The sequence below is a fragment of the Pan paniscus genome, chromosome 19 (assembly GCF_029289425.2).
Source record: "Pan paniscus chromosome 19, NHGRI_mPanPan1-v2.0_pri, whole genome shotgun sequence".
Lineage (NCBI taxonomy): Eukaryota > Metazoa > Chordata > Mammalia > Primates > Hominidae > Pan > Pan paniscus.
Window position 1 is genome coordinate 50,133,676 of NC_073268.2, and position 18,313 is coordinate 50,151,988.

The following is an 18,313-nucleotide window of genomic DNA, read 5'->3' on the forward strand; positions in this document are numbered from 1 at the left end:
TGATTTGGATGGTGGTCACACGGGTGTGAACATCAAGTTTGCACCGTAATTAGCAAAATATTAAAAGTAACCTGTATGATTCACTGCACAGCTATGGGCAACAGGAGTGCCCCTTCAGGTGAGCAAGAGGGGAGGGTTTGGCTCTAAGGTTGAGCCTTGAGGAGCCTAATTAAGGCGCCTTTCAAAGAAGTCTGAGCCCCAACAGTCCTGTGTGTCTTCAAGCAAGTCCCTGCCCCTTTCTGGGATTCAGCCTCCCCACCTATGGAGTGGATCCAGGGATCCCCAAGGCCTCTTCCCGCATTTACGCCTCTCTTTGGGAGAGGTGGCATTTCACTCCTATCCCAAACAAGGCTTCACAGGACAATTCCTTCCCAGTAGCCAGTAGCCACCCAGGCTGCCCACACGGGTGGGTGCGCACTCCTAGCACCAGTAGCCCCAGGGCTTCAGCTGCGTGAGAACTTATGCATGTCTTTCACTTGTCTTAGCCTCTATTTGCTCATCTGTAAAATGGAGTCAAGCATACCTATTTCTCAGGCTTCTGGTGATAAATCTCAGCGCAGTGATTACTGAGCGCCCTGTGCGCCAGGGCTTTGCTATACACAGGCCGTGCACACAGCAAGTGCTTAATAAATGGTGGCTGCCTTGGGGACGATTAGAATGTCCATACAAAAGATTGTTACGTCTTTTTTAGAAGGCTCCTTGCGGGGGTCCCAAAGCTGCACGTGGGACAAACGCAAGACGGAAAAGTAGCCGGCGCGGCGCGGCGGCGGCCCGTGTTGTTTTGTTTGGGGCTGCGAGAGGAACGCGGCCGGCGCGGCCCCTTTAAGAGGTGACTGGAATGTATCAAAACAAAAAGGCCGCGCGTCCACTGGCTGCGCGCCGCACGTGACCTCACAGCTGATTTCCTGGCCCCCCCCCCCTACCCTTTTTGTTGCTGCCGCCGCCGCCGAGTGTCAGCTTCAGCGCCGTCGCCTGCGGTCTCCCAGGCCGTAACTACCCGACCGCCTGCCGCCTGCGCCCGCGCTCCAGCCCCGCCGCGCGCCTGAGCTTTCCCCGCGCGCCCCGGCCCCCGCCGGCGCCGCGCCGCGGCGCCGCGCCGCAGCCCCGCGCGCAGATGGCGCACTCGGCTGCCGCCGTACCGCTGGGCGCGCTGGAGCAGGGCTGCCCCATCCGCGTGGAGCACGACCGCCGGCGCCGCCAGTTCACTGTCCGGCTCAACGGTAAGGCGGCCCCGGCCCGCCCCGACCTTTTGTCTGCGAGCGAGCGGGGCCCGCCGGGGCCGCCCCCTTGCTGGGTGCCCGTCCCCCGCGCGCCCGCGGCCCGGCTCCGGCCCGCCGCCCGGGAAGGCTGTTGCAAGCGCGCGCCGCGGGGTGGTCCCGGGCGGCCGGAGCTCCGGGCGCGGGCCGGGTTGTGCTCGGGGCCAGGTGGGGGCGCGGCCGGCGCTCCGGGAAGTGGAACGGGCTGGGCGGGGGCAGACTTCCCGGGAGAGCAGGGGCCAGGGCGGACAGGGGCCCCTGGAAAGGCAGAGGCAGGAGCTGGGGCAGCGCGGGTCCCCTGTCTCAGCCGCAGGGGACCCGCACCTGCTCAGGCCCAGTTGTTCACGACTGTTGGGCACCCACTGAAGGCTCCTGTTTGAGATCCTGGAAAGTTGGTCAGCCGTGACCTGTCCCCTTCTGCGGGTGGTATATGGCTTCCTGCTGCCCGTGGGAATCTTAGTCTTTCTACACGGGGGAGGCCTGCGGACCTGGGGCTGACCGCGAAAGGGGCTTGTGGTCCCCTGGGGGGAGTGAGGGGCGGGGGGATGGCTATCACTATCAAGACTTCAGTGGCTCTGGGACTGGCCATTTGCCCCACTTCTGTGTGCCTTAGTTTCTCCCTCTCTGCAATGGGAATAATACCAGTGCACACCCCATTGGCTAGTTGTAAGGATGAAAGACTGTAACAAATGTAAAGGATCAGACCAGCTCATGGGGGATTAGTAAGTGCTGGTAAACGTGGCCCGATCGTGATTCGTGAAGCCAGAAAGCAAGGGCAAGTTCTCCCTTAGTGTAGAGAAGTTTTTGTTTTTTGAGACGGAGTCTCACTCTGTCGCCCAGGCTGGAGTTCCTGTGACACAATCTCGGCTCACTGCAACCTCTGCCTCCTGGGTTCAAGTGATTCTCCTGCCTCAGCCTCAGGAGTAGGTGGGATTACAGGCACCCACCACCATGCCCAGCTAATTTTTGTATTAGAGACAGGCTTTCACCATGTTGGCCAGGCTGGTCTTGAACTCCTGACCTCAGGTGATCCACCTGCCATGGCCTCCCAAAGTGCTGGGATTACAGGAGTGAGCCACCACGCCCTGCCAGTGTAGAGAAGTTTTGATTAGCCCATCCCCCCTCAGGAGGTCCCACAGGTAGGAAATAGAACTACAAAAACAAGGGCTATGAACTCCCCTGTGGCCCACCTCGCCCCAGTGGGAATGTCCAAGCTGGACCGGTCCTTAGGGGCCACTGTGCCCATTTTCAAGAAGGGAAGGTGGAGGGCCAGGAAAGGGAAAGGCTTGCGAGAGGTCAGGCTGAGCGTTGGGCAGAGCTGGGATGGCGTCCCGACTGGTCTGACTCCCTGAACGATGGGGCTCCTGCGACCCACATTTGGCTTCAGCCAGGAGGGGCCTCTGCCAGATCTCCGATGCCATTTGGAATGTGCCGAGTGTCGAGCCAGGCCCCACTACAGCTTCGTGGATGGGACTGTCACAATACCCTGACAATGTTGTGACATACCACCCCGTGTTACAGATGAGGAAACTGAGGCTAGGGACCTTAAGAAGTGATTGCCCAGCATCACCCAGAACTTCACCATTGGCCCAACCAACCCTACACCACCAGGCAGAGGCAAGTCCTGCTACTGCTGTGGTGCCGGCAGGGCTCAGCTGGCCAGGACACTCGGGGCCCTGGCGACTCTGGGAGAGAGTCCTCATGGCTTTCAAATCCTCTCTTCTGAGGTTCCAGAGCGGCCTCTGGTTCCCTTGTGGGCTCGGGAGGGCCATTATACTCAGAGACAGAAAGAAGAGGGGATACATTTGTTTTTTGTTTTTTGTTTTCTTTTTCTTTCTCTTCCAAGTGGGTACAGCCAAAGGACAGCCCTCCAGAGCTGGCCGTGGTCAGGGCTGGACATGCCCAGCCGTATTTCTAAACTTACCCCCTTCTGGAATTCACTGCCCAGATAGCTGACCACAGATGTGGCTGGGCATCTCCCCAGCCAAGCCCAGGGTCTCCCAGAGGCCCCCAAGGGAGTGGCTGTGCAGCACAGGGTGGGGCTCTTCTGGGCTTCCAGACCCCACTGGGTTTGGGTGTGTGTCTTGGGACCAGAGAGGGGTCGTCTGAGTCTGAGCCCGGGCCTGCCTGAGCTGAGGAGGACAACAGGCTGTGGTATCATTCCCGACCTGTAAGGCAAGCCTGGAGGCTGGTGCTGTTGTGCCCACTGAGAGATATAAACACTGAGGCTGAGGGGTCAGGTAGCCCCAGGCTCCTGGTGCAGAAGTGTTCCTAGGCTGTCCACATAGCACAGCTAGGCTGATTCTCTTCCTGCGAGCTCTGGTTCTGAGTGAGGGAAAACGTTTGAGCACCTTTGTTTATTAAGCATTTACAGTGTTCTAGGAGGCCCTGGGCACCTGGAGTCACTTTATTTCATAGCCACACACCACAGGGAGAGGGGAAACTGCATTTCCCATATACAGATGGGGAGACTGAGGCATGGGGAAGTGAAATGACTTGCCCAAAGTCTTGCACCACAGAGGTGGAAGAGCTGTGATTCACCCCGCAAGTATTTGTTGAGCGCCTACCATGTACCAAGCACTCTTTTAGGTGTCGGGGTCTCCTGGGGCTGACAGTTTAGAGAGGGAAATGGACAAGAAATAGAGTCAGTTTTAACGTATCCTGGAAAACAAGGGCTTTCATGAGAGGTGCAGGGGGCAGAGGGGAGGCTGTGTTGGGCAGGGCTGCTATTTACAATCATGTGTCTAGGAAGGCCCCTCCCTGGAGGGTGGCATTTAAGTGAAGACCTGAAGGAGGCAAGAAACAGAGCTGCAACAGGGAAGAGTGTTCCAAGTGGAGGGAATAGCAAGAGCAAAGGCTCTGCAGTGCCTGGGATGCCTGGTGTGTGCAGGATGGGTCAAGAGGTCATGGGGAGCAGGTGGTGCAGGGCCTGGAAGCCGTTGTCCTATGGGCTCGGCTTTGACTCTGAGGCTCCCAGGAGGGTCCTGAGCAGAAGACAGATGGGATGCCCCGGCTCCCTCTAGCTGCTGCTCTAAGGGGAGCAAACTGTGGGGACCAGGACAGAGCAGGGAGGTGGTTACTTTACTAGTCCAGGCACTGCAAACAGGCGTGAGAGAAACGTCTAGGTCCTGGACAGATGTGGAAGGAAGCATGGCTGTGACTTGCTTGTGGGTGATGAGGGAAGGCTTGAGCTCAGGCTTGTCTGATGCCACATCCTGGTTCTGAAATGCAAGCTTGTCATCACTTTATAGATGGGGAAACCAAGGCGCACAGCCTGTAGGCAGCTAAGCCAGAATCAAGCCCCTGGCCTCCATCTGAGGACGGTTTCTGAAGGTTGGAGGCAGCTGGAAGAGACCCCCACCTCCTGGGTAGCCCCTTCCTTAGCCTTCCCTTTCCCTCACAGGCAGGGCTGAGTGTCCCACTTGCTGCAAGGAAAGGAACACTTGAGGGGTGCAGAACCCTGGAACTTTCTGTGTCCTCCCTAACCCCCATTTTGCAGCCAGGAAGACTGAGGCCCCAGAGAGTCAGCTGCTGCCCCTGGCCTCCCTCAGCACCCCTGGATGCAGTGGAGCTAAGATCACAGCCCCAGGCTTTGGGAGGTGCTCAGATCACAGCCCCAATGTGAGGCCGCTGGCTGTGTTGGGCTGGGCTGGACCAGGGTCCTCTGGGGAGGGGAGGGACGTATGGTTGAGCTTCTCCAGGCTCACAGCTCCCTCTGCCTAATCTACCAATGAACCACCAACATGTGGCACCTCCCTGATCCAGGCTCTACTTACAGAGGTGCCAGAAAAGCCGGCCAGGGTGTCTGCTTGTCCTTGTCCCGTGCCACAGCTCTGGCAGCCTGGGCTCTGCCTCCGTCTACCTCAGTCTCCTCATCTGTATATTCGCGTTTTGATCTGCCAGCTCTCCTTGCAGGGTCAGTGTGGGCCGAGTGGAGAAAGCAGAGGTCAATGTCTTCTGCAGACTCCACATCTCCCAGAGGTCCCGCCCCTGTCCCCTGTCTGCAAGCTTTGGTCTTTCTCTGTGATCGCCTCCCCTGACAATTTCCTGGCCCCCTTTGGTCCCGAGGTTCAGGAGGGGCAGAGAGAGCATGGGGGTGCAGAGACCCAGGGACGGGTCCCCCACGAGCAGTGTAGCTTTAACTTTTCCCAAACCAGTCACGTGATGCTGGTGGGGTTCTCAGGCCCAGGAGGGAGGAGGGTGGTAGTGATCATCCAGGGACAGGTGAGGTCTGTGGGGCAGAGGGGTGTTAGGACTGGCATAAGATCACCTGGCAGAGTTGAGACTGGAACTGAGGGCCCTGCCCTGCCCTAGGCTTGCTCCTGTGGCTCCCAAGTGACAAGTACTGCCCCCCTGTGCTAGTCTGAGGTCTGGAGCTCTCAAGGCAGCTCTTAGAGCCTCGCCCAGATAAGGGCCTGGGCCAGGCCCAGAGGCTATGCCTGTGTCACTGTGAGCCGAGACAGCAGGATCCACAGTGCCCAGAAGTGAAAGCGTGGCTGACAGTGCTGCCCTGGTGTCCTGCTGTCCCATCATGGGGGCTGCGGGTGGTCAGGGGAGGCTTCTGGGCACGTGACCTTTGGGCTCACCTGGAATGAGAAGGAAGGGTCCCTGGAGGCCCTGGGCAGAAAGGTGACAGGCAGGGGAGCAGCCACCAAGGCAGGGAGGCCAGAGAGGCAGCTGGACCCCAGGCATGTTTAGAAAGCTGTGTCCACAGTCCTGCCGAGGGTCAGGTCAGATGAGAAAAGGCGAGGAGGAGCCAAGGACCTTGGTCAAGCTTTGGGGACTTGGGCATTTTCCTGGGATGTCCAGGCAGGTTTGGGGCAGGACGAGGAGTTGAGCATGAGGACCGGTATTGCATTTGTGGCCTGTGTCGTGGGTGTAACACTTGTGACTGGGTGGCCTTTGAAGGCCCTCCAAGGTGGGGTTCAGGTCCTGGCCAGATGCTCCGAGGTTGCTGCCCAGGAGCCTGGCTCCTTGCTGGCCCACTGCCATGTGGTCTGGCCCATGTAGGGTGTCCATTTAAACTCGGTCTTTTCCTCACGTGCAGCCCCACCACCACCGTGGCCACCCCAGATGCCCTCTGTTCCCCTTTCAGCCTGAAGACCCTCCTTTGACTCAGCCCTATCCCCAGTCAACTCCACATACCTCCGTGACTCTCATTCCAGGTGAGCCCAAATGTCACCTGCCCAGAGGCCTCCCCTGACTGCCCGCAGCACCCATGATGGGACAGCAGGACACCAGGGCAGCACTGTCAGCCACGCTTTCACTTCTGGGCACCGTGGATCCTGCTGTCTCAGCTCACAGTGACACAGGCACAGCCTCTAGGCCTGGTCCAGGCCATAGGCCCTTATCTGGGCTAGGCTCTAAGAGCTGCCTCGAGAGCTCCAGACCTCAGACTAACACAGGGGGTTCAGGACTTGTCGCTTGGGAGCCACAGGAGCAAGCTTAGGGCAGGGCAGGGCCCTCAGTTCCAGTCTCAACTCTGCCAGGTGATCTTACACCAGTCCCGACACCTCTCTGCCCCAGAGACCTGACCTGTCCCGGGATGATCACCACGACCTTCCTCCCTCCTGGGCCTCGGTTTCCCCATCTGTACACGGGGCTGTGAGAATCGTGTTTAGTGGGATGGTTGTGAGGATCGTTGTGTGGAGAGAGCAGAGCACGAGCCTGCCCCGTGCTGGGGCTGCACACGCTTGGGCCACCACCGCTTCTGTCCTGCTGTCTCCTGGGAGCCACAGCCTGAGGTGCAGGCCCGGCTGTGGGAAGGCCAGCATGCTGGTCCAGCCAGTTGTCCACAGGTCTGCCACAAGGCCCTAGTGTGTGTCTGGCAGAGACAGAACAGCAGTTGTTTTAGTTGGACAAACATTTCTTGGGTGTCTGCACTGAGCCGGGTGCCTGGAATATGGTAGTGGCTGAGCTGTGCGATCACTGAGGGTCAATGGGAGGCAGAGAAGTTCTGAGGACTCCCAGGGTCAGGTCCATCCATGGCCCAGGTGGCTACTCCAGAAACACTGACGCAGGGTGTGCACAGAGGAGTAGTAATGAGCTTGCCAGGCTTCTTGTATCCACCTGCCTGCTCTGCAGAGACTGCTGGAGCAAAAGCTGAGGTTTTTTTGGTGGCTTGCAGGGCCCTGTGTGGTCTGGCCCCAGGATCTCTGACTTGGTTTCCCAACCCTCACTCCCGGCTTGTTTGGGCCCGGCCACTCTGGCCTCCTTGCTTTTCCTTCAACCTCCTACCCCAGGGCCTTTGCACGTGCTGTTCTCACCAGTGGACGGCTCATACCCCACGTGTCCTTTGGGGTCCTTGTATGCCCTCTTTACAGTGGCAGCCCTGCCCCTCCCCACCCCTCCTCTGCTGTATAGTGATCCTTGGCACCTGTCAGCTTATCACCTGTGTGCCCTCTGTGATGTATGTATTTATTTAGAGACAGGGTCTCACTCTGTCACCCAGGCTGGAATGCAGTGATGCAATCATATCTCACTGCAGCCCCAAACTCCTGGGCTCAAGTGATTCTCCCGCCTCAGCCTCCCAAATAGCCGGGACCATAGGTGTGTACCACCATGCTCAGCATTTTTTTTTTTTTTTTTTTTTTTTTTGAGATGGAGTTTTGCCCTTGTTGCCCAGCCTGGAGTGCAATGATGCGGTCTCAGCTCACTGCAACCTCTGCCTCCCGGGTTCAAGTGATTCTCCTGCCTCAGCCTCCCAAGTAGCTGGGATTACAAGCACCCGCTACCACGCCTGGCTAATTTTTGTATCTTTAGTAGAGATGGGGTTTCACCACGTTGGCCAGGCTGGTCTCGAACTCCTGAACTCAGGTGATCCACCCACCTCGGCCTCCCAAAGTGCTGGGATTATAGGAGTGGGTCACCGTGCCTGGCCCCTGTATTATTTATAATGATGTTACTTACTGTGTGTCTTCATCAGTACGTAAGATCTCCATGAGGAAGAGTTTCATCAGTTTTGTTCGCTGCTGCCTGCCCTGCAGCCCAAACCCTACTGGGACACAGTAGGCCCTCAATGAGCCTGGGGTCAGTCTCCCTTAGTGACTGAGTCAGTCCCAGAATAGCCTCCGATCTCTGCTCTCCTGTCCTGGGTGAGTTGAATTAACCCCAGCAGGTGGGGAGCCAAGAACCACATCCCTTGCTGTGCAGCCGGGACAGGCGGCAGTGGCCACAGCTGGGCCTTGGCCAGGGTGGCAGGCACAGTCCACAGGACAGTCAGGCCCACAAGGAGGAGGCAGCAGGGCTGGTGTGGGGGCGGGGCTGCAGGCATGAGGGGAGTGGGTCTGGGGAACCCTCAGCTGGGCCTGGCAGGAACGGAGAAAGGGCATCAGGCAGAGGGAAGTGCCTAGGCGATGGCGGGTGCAGGAAGTAGCAGGTGTGTCGGTGGAGCAGAAAGAATGGCTGTGGCTCAGGACCTGCAGGCCTGGGCTCCAGCGTCATCTTGGCCTGCTGTGTGACTTGGATCCCTGCATCTCAGTAGTTCCTCATCTGGAAATGGGGAGATGAATTGTAGCCACTCTCCTGAGGCTTTGGGGAGAATCAAAGGAGAGACCAAGGGCCAGAAGGCCTCCTTGCTGCCGTTGGCCCCAGTTCCGGTGGCCCTGGACTAGTGGTTGGACCTCTTGGCCTGTCAGCCTTCCCCTCGTGTTGCCCAGCACAGGCTTTAAAGACAGATTTTCTGGGTCTTTGAAGTTAAAACACATGAAACACAGCATGATTTTAAAGAGTGAATCACATCTGTCCCTTTGCTGAGGGCCTTCTAGTGGCGCCCAGCTCAGAAGGCTTAGGAGGCTCTGCAGGACCTGCCCTATCACCTCCCTGCCCCCATCTCTGCCCTTCCCCTCACCCACCCCACTCCAGCTGCCCCTCATTCAGGCCTACTCCTGCCTCAGAGCCTTTGCACCGGCTGTTCCCTCTGCCCAGAACACTGTTCCCTCAGAATGGCTGGTGCCCTCTCCTTCCTGTCTTCACCTGCCCCCATTCCCTGGCATCCTACACATCACTTGCTTTTCATGTTTATTCTCTTTCTCCCCTTCCGGTTTCATGGGGGTAGGACTCCTTGTCTAGCTTGTTTGTTGCTATACTCCCAGCATCTGAAACAGTACCTGGGGCTCAGGAAACATTTGGTGGATGGATAAGTGGATGGGTGGGTTGATGGATGGGTAGGTGGAGAGACAAATAGATGAGACACTAAAAACTGTGATTAGGAAAAAGTTCAGTTAATTGTTTGCCCAGCAGGACTTTGGGGTGGACTGGTGAGCTCCAGGCTTGGCAGGCCTGGTGGAGTGTGAAAACCCGTTTGTTCCTGCCTCCTGTGTCCAGCGTCAGTTTCTCATGAACTCTACCACAGGTCTCTGATCTTTCCTGCTGCGTCTCTCAGGGTCCAGCAGGTGGTCCTGATGCGTGGCGCAGCGCTGCCTCTCTAATCTCTTCATGCTCTGCCTTAGTTGCAGATTTGCTGAGCCCTGTTTTGTGTCCAGTGCTGGGTCCTGGGACTCCCAGATCCAGGGATGTGGTGGGGTGGGGATGTAGGGAGCAGGGCTACAGAAAGGGGTGGCAGGGCCCTAGGATGCTAGGACTGACGCAGTAGCAAAGGTTCATGTGGGGCTCAAGTGTTCTAGGCATGGCTGTAAGCATGTCACAGAGGTTACCTCATTTAATCCTCCAAACCACCCTATGAAGGACATTTTATTGTACCTCCACTTTATGGATGAGGAGACTGAGGCACTGAGAGGTTATTCAGGATTCAGCTGTAGCAGCTGAATGACTCCAAATGCCTGTCCCTCCACCCCAGTCTCAGTGCCTGAGTCCGCTGGGATGGGAGTCAGCATAGGCTTACCTGTCTCCACAACCCCCAGGATGTCATGACCGGGCCGTCCTGCTCTATGAGTACGTGGGCAAGCGGATCGTGGACCTGCAGCACACCGAGGTCCCAGATGCCTACCGTGGGCGCGGCATCGCCAAGCACCTTGCCAAGGTAGGGCAGGCAGGCGGCAGGGCCAAGCGGGGACGGGGACATGGGGGCTGCCACCTTCGCTCCGAGGAGACGGTGGCCCTGGTGGCCACTTCAGCCTGCTTCTTGGCCCTGGGTCCTCTCTGAGCCGGTGCCAGCCTTTCTGGGCCCAGGCTCCTGTTCTGCAAGACCCTGGCGTGGCTGAGCCTCCAAGGATCCTCACACACCTCCTGTGTGGCAGGTGCTTCACAGGAGCCCCATTCCTGCCCCCGACCCCTTCATCCTCAGGGCATCCCAAACCCCAGGCTGCCTGGAGAGCAGGTTTGGGCTTAATGAAGGGAGTTACAGCCAGAGCAAAGAATGACCGTCACTCCCCTGAGGGCTGCTGCTGGGACTTAGCTGGGCCGTCTGCCGGCTTCCCCTCCTCCACCCCCACCCCGCCAGGAGAATTGCAGGGCAACCTTTGTCCTCCATGCTGCCTGCGGCAAGGGGGCTTGTAGGGGAGAGGTGATGTGTTTTTTCCTTGTGTACTGGACCAGTCTGTGGGGATCATCCCAGGTGACACTGAAACTCAAGGGAGTTACTGACCTGGGCAAAGTGGAAGGGTGGCCAGGGAGCCGGGCCTGGGGAGGCAGCAGACAATGCCACCTTCTGGTGCCGGCTGCAGGCCCTGACCACTCTCCTCTCTGCCCGGCTCCCAGGCCGCCCTGGACTTTGTGGTGGAGGAGGACCTGAAGGCCCATCTCACCTGCTGGTACATCCAGAAGTACGTCAAGGAGAACCCCCTGCCGCAGTACCTGGAGCGCCTGCAGCCGTAACCCTGGCCTGCAGGCGGGAGCGCTCCCTGCCGGACTCTTCCACGTGGCCTTTGCCTGGCCCCACGTGCTCTCAGGAACCTGGTCCCACTGGGAACAGACTCAGAGTTATTTTTGTAAGGACACTCATCTGTGCCCCACATCCAGATCCCTGGAGGCAGCTGACCAATGATGGGCGGTGACCCGGTAACCGAGGCGGCAAGGAGGCCAGGTAGTCCCGGCAGCTCTCACTCTGCAGAGACCAGCGGCTTCGTGGGAGGCCTGTGGGTTGCACGTAGGGGCTAGAGCCAGCCTGCATCCTGCCCACCGGGCTCCACTTGGAGATCAGCAGGAGGGCCAGTGCAGGACCCCTGCTGCCACCTCTCCTGGGCCTGTGTCCTTTCTGGAAATTAAGAAGGTGTGCTCCAGAGCCAAGAGGAGCAATAAGAAACCTAGTGTGCCAGCTTCTGAGGGTGGCAGTGCCAGACCCCACCTGCCAGCAGTGCTGCCCCTTTCTCAGACCCCCATGCCCAGTGCAGGCAGGGCCCTGGAAAGGGTCAGCTCTCCCTGACGGAGACCAGCAGAGTGAAGGACTGAGCACTGGCCAGGCTCAACCGTACGTGCGGTTCACACATGTGAACACACAGGATGCGGTCTACAGGCGGGCTGGTGGTGGGTGCCGGGGGTGTTTTCCTCTCCTTGGTACCCCCATGTTTTTTTTGGCCTCTCGTGTAGGTTCTGCAGGAAACCAAGGCCCCATCCCCATGGGCTGCTATCCCCTATACCCCTGTCTGCCAGGAGGAGATCCAAGGGGGCCTGAGCAGCTGCAGGCCTGCCCCTTGCTGGCCTTGGCCACCTGCCTGAGCCTTCTCCGAGGAGATGCCTTGGAGCTGGGGTGGGAGTGAAGCTGACTATTCTCCAAAAACCACCCTCAGCATCCAGGAGGAAGAAACATCAGCCACAGGGGTTTCTGTGCTACTGCCAGACATCAGTGTCCTCTTTTGTGGCTGGCTACAGCCGGATACACTTTGCTGCCCATCTGGCCCTGGGCTCCTCCCCAACCCAGCCTTCCTGGGTGCAGCCTGGGAGACACACCAGCATGCTTTGGTGGGACCAGCCTTTCCAGGGCATGCTGGCTTCCCCTGGGGCTGACTCAGGTCCTGCCCTCTTGTGTCAGCGCTAACAAGGGTCAGATTCGTCCCTGCCCTTCTGTAGAGCTGGAGGGTGACCTGGAGCCAGGGGCCCTTTAGGGCTGAGACATTTGTTAGTCGGAGTGATGCATCCCTACCAGGCTTCGGCGGGAGTCAGGCTGGGCTCTGGGCAGTACAGGGAGAGGTTGACCAGGACCCCCATGCCTTCCTCCCCCGGTGCAGGGGCAGTGGTCGCCATGCTGACTCCTCCCTTTGACTCCATGCACGGGCGCTGGCTGGCCTGTGGTTGCATTTCCCACTCACCTCCTTGCTATCCCCAGTCTTGGCACCGAGACCCCCCACATTCCTTCTCCAGCAACAGCAGCCCAGGGGCCTTCCTGCCTGGACGCAGGACCACGGAGACCTGCATGTGCAGGGAGGCCTGGCAGCCTGCCGATGGGGGTCCCCGAGCCCCGGAGTCTCCTCGAAACCCCTGCTGTGGGTCACAGCATGGACCAGCAGGGGTCACCATCCTGAGTACCCCCCACATCCCTGCCCCTTGACCTGTGGCAGATGCTCCTGCCCTGGCCTCCAGGAAGTCAGCTCTTTTGCAAAGGGCTTGTGTGAGAGGTTGGAGAAAGCCCTGGGCCTCCAGGGAGATGCAGCTGGCAGGAGGTGGGCTGAGCTGCTCCGGGGCTAGGGGTGGCCCATTGCTGGCAGAATTTAAGGAAAGAGCAGGTTGTAGGCACGGAGGATGGGCAGCCAGGCCTGGGCCTTCCCCTTACTGTCCCGGGGCAGCAGGGCTAGGGGCCTCTTTTACCCTCCCTAAGGTCACCCCCTTCCCATCCACACGTCCCTCCCCAAGTTCAAGCACATAGTCCATCATGACCACCCAGGAGCTCAGTGAGCTGGGGCCATGTCCCTGTGGCCTCCAGCCCATCCGCAGGAGGGTCCCTTGCAGTGGCAGCACAAAGAGTCCCCCACAGGAAGCCCCTGAGGGCCAGCATGGACCTTGAGAGCCAGGAGGGAATGGGCCTGGTGCCACTCTGTTCCCACTCCCACCTAAGATTCCTACCCCCGTGTTCTAGCAGGTGACTCTCGATCTGGCCAGCCCACAACAAATACTTGAACTAGGCAGCATGGGGTGGTGGAGGCCTGCAGAGGCCCTGGGCCCAGGAACTGAGACTAGGGCTTTCTCAGGAGGCCTGATCAAGCTCCCGCAGGTATGACCTGGCCTCCTCGCCTCGGGCTGCCTTAAAGCACCGCTAACCCACGCCAAGGGGCTAGGCAGGGCTTCGCGGGGCCTGGCCCAAGGTCTCCAGCAGAGCAATAACATCTCCCCAGGTTGGGTTGCCACAGACACCCTGCCCTGGAGCCCCCAGCCCATCCCGTCTGGTGCTACCCTGTCTGCCTGGCAGCCTAGCCTCACCCCTCCTGTCCGGTCACCTGGGGGTCCTTGGTAAGGATGCTGCCACATGGGGCCGGTTTATGCACCTGGGCGAGAACCTGACTGGGGCAGGGGATGCTCAGGGGCCTGCAGGTCTCCCACAGAGCTGCTTTTCTGCCCGCCTCACCCTGTGGGTTTCTATTTCTTGCCGGGTCAAAATAGGCAGTGACTCGTGCCTTCCCTCCTCAGGGCCCGCGGCAGGGTGTGGACCCAGCTGGCCGCTGGACCGCCCCCTTCCTCATTCTCCAAGCTCATCAACAGGTCTCAGAGGAACATTTCCATAAAAGCTGTGGCCTGGCATGCAGTGCTGTCTGCACGCTGTCGCTTCCCCCACAGCAACCTGCCGGTCAGCCTTAACTGGTGTGGAGGTCGAGGTGGGGAGGCGGAGGCGGGCTTCCCTCCCTGGTGTCTGTCCTCTTTTTGCTCAGCCCTCAGCACAGCCTTCAGCGTGGAGAGCAAAACCCTGCGTGTCACTGGGGCTTGGCTGAGGTCTCCCTGCAGGATAACAGTGACTTCAGGAACCCAGACCCCAGTCTGGGCGGCTCTACCTTCCCAGCTGGCCCAGCCCCCACACCACAGTTCCCTGCCACCTCCAGGTGAAAAAGCCTCTGAGGCCACAGCCCAGCTATGAAGCTGAGTGGCTTTGTGCGGTCTCCTAGGGAACGGGCAGTGATGCCATGCATGAGATCCGCTGTGCCGTAAGAAGTTGCTTCCTTTTGAATTTCTGGTCCAATGCAGGGAGGTGAGGCCCAGCCTCATGATAACACACGCCCATCAAGGAAAAGCTGTGGCTAATGCTTCCAAAACAAGTGAAAATCTTGCACCAGGCCCAGGGCCATATCTCATTCCGCCCCAGCTACTGAGGGAGGGGACAGACTGCTGGAGGACGATTTCTCCTAGTTACCACTAGGGGTTACATGGCTACTCAGAATGAAAGATAAATTGCCAGGCCTGTTGCAATCTTTTTTTTGAGATGGGAGTCTTGCTCTGTCGCCCAGGCTGGAGTGCAGTGGCACGATCTCGGCTCACTGCAACCTCCACCTCCTGGGTTCAAGCAATTCTCCTGCCTCAGCTTCCCGAGTAGCTGGAATTACAGGTGCCCGCCACCATGCCTGGCTAATTTTTGTATTTTTAGTAGAGACGGCGTTTCACCGTGTTGGCCAGGCTGGTCTCGAACCCCTGACCTCAAATGATCCGCCCACCTCGGCCTCCCAAAGTGTTGGGATTACAGGCGTGAGCCACCTCACCCGGCCCCGTTGCAATCTTATTCCACTTCGTTTTCACAGCAGTCCCGGGACATGCCCATTATTAGGCCTATGTGATAGATGATACTGAGGCTGAGTCGGGGGTCACAAGCCAAAGCCCACACTGCTAGAAGGGCTCAGGACCCAGCCCAGCTCCCGTCCTCTTGGTGGCATCAAGCTTGTGTCATATGAGGTCTTATGTCTGCTCATGACAGATAGCCTTGAAAGCAATAAACAGATACAACTTCCAGCAACTTCCCACTCAGCTGCAAGGCTGCGGGGGGTCCTGCCTCGAGCCATAAGGTGAGCAGCTAGCCAGTGCCGGGCCAGTGTGGAGAAGGCTGAATTGCCTGTGAAGCTGGGGTTGCAGGCAGGAATATTCATGGAGCCCCTGACCATGTACTCACACTGCTCTTCCTCAGTTCAGGGTTCTTGGATTTGCTCAAGTCCACCCAAATATCCCTTTACGATTCTCAGGGTCCCACTCCTTCCAGAGCCAATGCCCTAAACTTTACATAAGAGTTCCGGCAAGGCTGTGACTTCAACTTGTGTTGTAACTGCAACCTGCAGAATCAAATTTAGGGTTATGTTTTCAGTTGTATCAGTCTTATGGCTACAAGATATTAAAGAGATTCTTTTCTGGTTATCAAAGATGCTCTCTGGTTTTCTGTCCATGTTTTGAGCTGGGTTTATCACTTCTGACTCCAGTGTAGTCAGAAGCCACCAGTCTCTCCAGCTGTCCCCATGACGTGATGAAGGGCTGCAGCCATTTGGTCTCTCAAACTTTGCCTTCAAGAGACACTTCACGCCAGGCACTTAACATAGGTGATATTGTAAGGACTAGTTTTGCCACTGAATGCTGTGACTTTCCAGGGTACCACATCCCCTCTGACAGTGAGGTCATTACTGCGTTCCAGCCCAATCCAGGCAGATAACCAGTCCCTGATTTCCAGCATTAAGGCTCTATTTCTAGGAAGTCATTCCTGCTACCAAGGACATTATCAGTCAGTGAAGAGTCAGGAAAATGGAAATTGCCCAGGCACTTCAGAGTGGATTTAATGCAGGGGACTGGTTATGAAAACTGTTGGAAGGATGAGAGGAGTGAGAGTGGAGGTGAGATTGCCAAAATATTGGTAAGTAAGTGCAGGAAGCTGCTTTTACATGGAGGCTGGAGGAACAGGTGTCACCCAGAAGCGTCTGGGGATGACAGGGCTGCTAGGGTGCTCCTGGTAGAAACTGGCTGGCTGAACAAGACCCAGGTGTGCATGCCTGCTGTTGCCACCACTAAAAAAACCCCCAGATCTAGGAACTTTACTGCCTTCTGATTGATCAGTGCTTCCTACCAGCAGAAACAAATTGGAAGCCCACTGGTAAGGGCTCTAGCAAATGTAGTTTGCAGGCTTCCGGCCTCTCTGTGATCAGAGGAGGGAAGGGCTGGCAACCAACAGACAATCAGGGCAAGGAGAAATATTCTTGCCTGAAGGGGGTGTGGCATATGACATAAATGCCAGTTCATTGATACCAAGGCTGAGGCAAAGCATCTAGAGGATGACAGACCCCAGAGCCAGGCAGACCAAGAATGGATGGATAGTGGGTAGATGATTGGGTGATAGATGGAGGGGTAGATGAGTGGGTGGATGGGTAAGTGGGTGGATGGATGTGTGGACGGGTGAGATAATGGTTATTAGCAATACCAGCTCATCTGCCATCACTAATACCAGCACATCATGCACTGGAGTGCTAAAAGTAAAAGGTCCCTTGTCTTGGGAAGAGCTTGTCTGAGGGTCGAGGGAGACACTTGTAGGCCATTAAACATGGAGTCAGGTGGGAGATCTGGCTGGGTGAGATTCTATCATTTTCTGAATTAGGGAGAGGGGGGAACCCAGGAGTTGAAAGACGGGGCCCCTTGAGCGGTTTGTTCCTGAGAGTTGTCCTGATTCAGGAGGAAACTTGATGGGGTCATACATTGGGTGTGGAAAGACACTGAGACTGCAGGAACAAGCCTCTGCAGGGCCATTCTGGAATCTAGGAAAGGAGAGCCAGAGCATACAAATGTATTGGTGTTTCATCTGCCAACTAAGACAAAAAGTTCAACTAGGTGCCCTGGACTAGGTCGTCTCATTTAAACTTCCCAACAAGCCATGAGGAGAGAACCTGCATCCTGTTCAGGTGGAGACACTGCCCTTTGGAGATATGATGTCATCCACACCGTGCTCAGTGAGGGTGACCCAGGCAGATGGGGCTCTATCTTCACAGGACCCGAGTTCAGGGGAGGGGGATGAGAAAGTACACACGTAGCAAGAAACTCTGTGACCAGACTATTGGTGCACACGCAGGCGACGCACCCAGTCCCAATGCGGAGAACTTGCAAGGCTCTCTTGAAGAAGGAGATGTGGGCTGGGGCCTGAAAGATGAGGGAGCTTTGCAAGGGGCACAGCCTGCAGGCCCCACGGGATCCAGGCCTCATGGTCTCTGACCTCATCTCCCACTACTCTTCTCCTTTCTCACTCCACCCCAGCCACATGGGCCTCCTGCTGGTCCTCGTATCTGCAAAGCTGCTCCCACCTCAGAGGCTATGCTCTCTGCCCAGAGTACTCTTCCCCTAGATATGCTCATGACTCCGTCCCTCACCTCCTTCAGGTCTGTGCCCAATGATCACCCTCTGGATGAGGCCTTCCTTCCCAGTTCTCCCCTGCCCAACATTTAAATTGCCGCCTCCTCCACTTCTGATCCCCTTACCCTGCCCCATTTTTTCCAGCCATTGATTTCTTCTTACACAATGTATGATTTATTTATTTTATCTGGTTTATTATTCATTGTCTCTCCCAGCTAGAATACAAGCTGCATGAGAGCAGGAATTTGTTTGTTTTGTTCATTGCAGAATCCCAGCATCTGGATCAGTGCCTGGCACACATTTAGTGCTCAAAACATTTGTTGGATGGGTGGGTGGGTGGGTGAATTAGTGGATGGGTGTGTGGATAGGTGGGTGGATGGATGGATGGGTAAATGGATGAATGGATGAATGGGTGGGTGAATTAGTGGATAGATGGGTGGATGGTGGGTGGATGGATGGATGGATGGGTGGGTGGGTGAATGGCTGGGTGGATGGGTGGGTGGATAGATGGATGGGTAGATGAGTGAGTGTATGGATTAAAGGGTGGATGGGTGAGTGGGTAGATGATTGGGTGGATAGATGGATGGGTAGATGAGTGGATGGATGGGTGGATAGGTGAGTGGGCAGATGAGTGGGTGGATGGATGGATGGGTGTGGGTGGATGAGTGGGTGGACAGATGGATGAGTGGATGGATGGATTGGTGGATAGATGAGTGGGTGGATGGATAGATGGACTGGTGGATGAGTGGGTGGATGGATGGGTGGGCAGATGAGTGGGTGAATCAGTGGATGGGTGTGGGTGGATGGATGGCTGAGTGGATGAGTGGGTGGATGGGTGAATGAGTGGATGTGTGGGTGGATGAGTGAGTGGG

General features: G+C 57.3%; 1 protein-coding gene across 1 annotated transcript; it reads left to right on the plus strand.

Annotated features, from left to right (window-relative positions):
- The first annotated feature begins 898 nt into the window (after positions 1 to 898).
- Positions 899 to 15,478, plus strand: NATD1 (N-acetyltransferase domain containing 1). The gene is made up of 3 exons (XM_034942243.4): positions 899 to 1,220; positions 10,118 to 10,236; positions 10,914 to 15,478. The coding sequence occupies exons 1-3, from the start codon at positions 1,115 to 1,117 to the stop codon at positions 11,028 to 11,030; spliced, it is 342 nt and encodes a 113-aa protein (XP_034798134.1). The 5' UTR covers positions 899 to 1,114; the 3' UTR covers positions 11,031 to 15,478.
- The last annotated feature ends 2,835 nt before the right edge of the window (positions 15,479 to 18,313 follow it).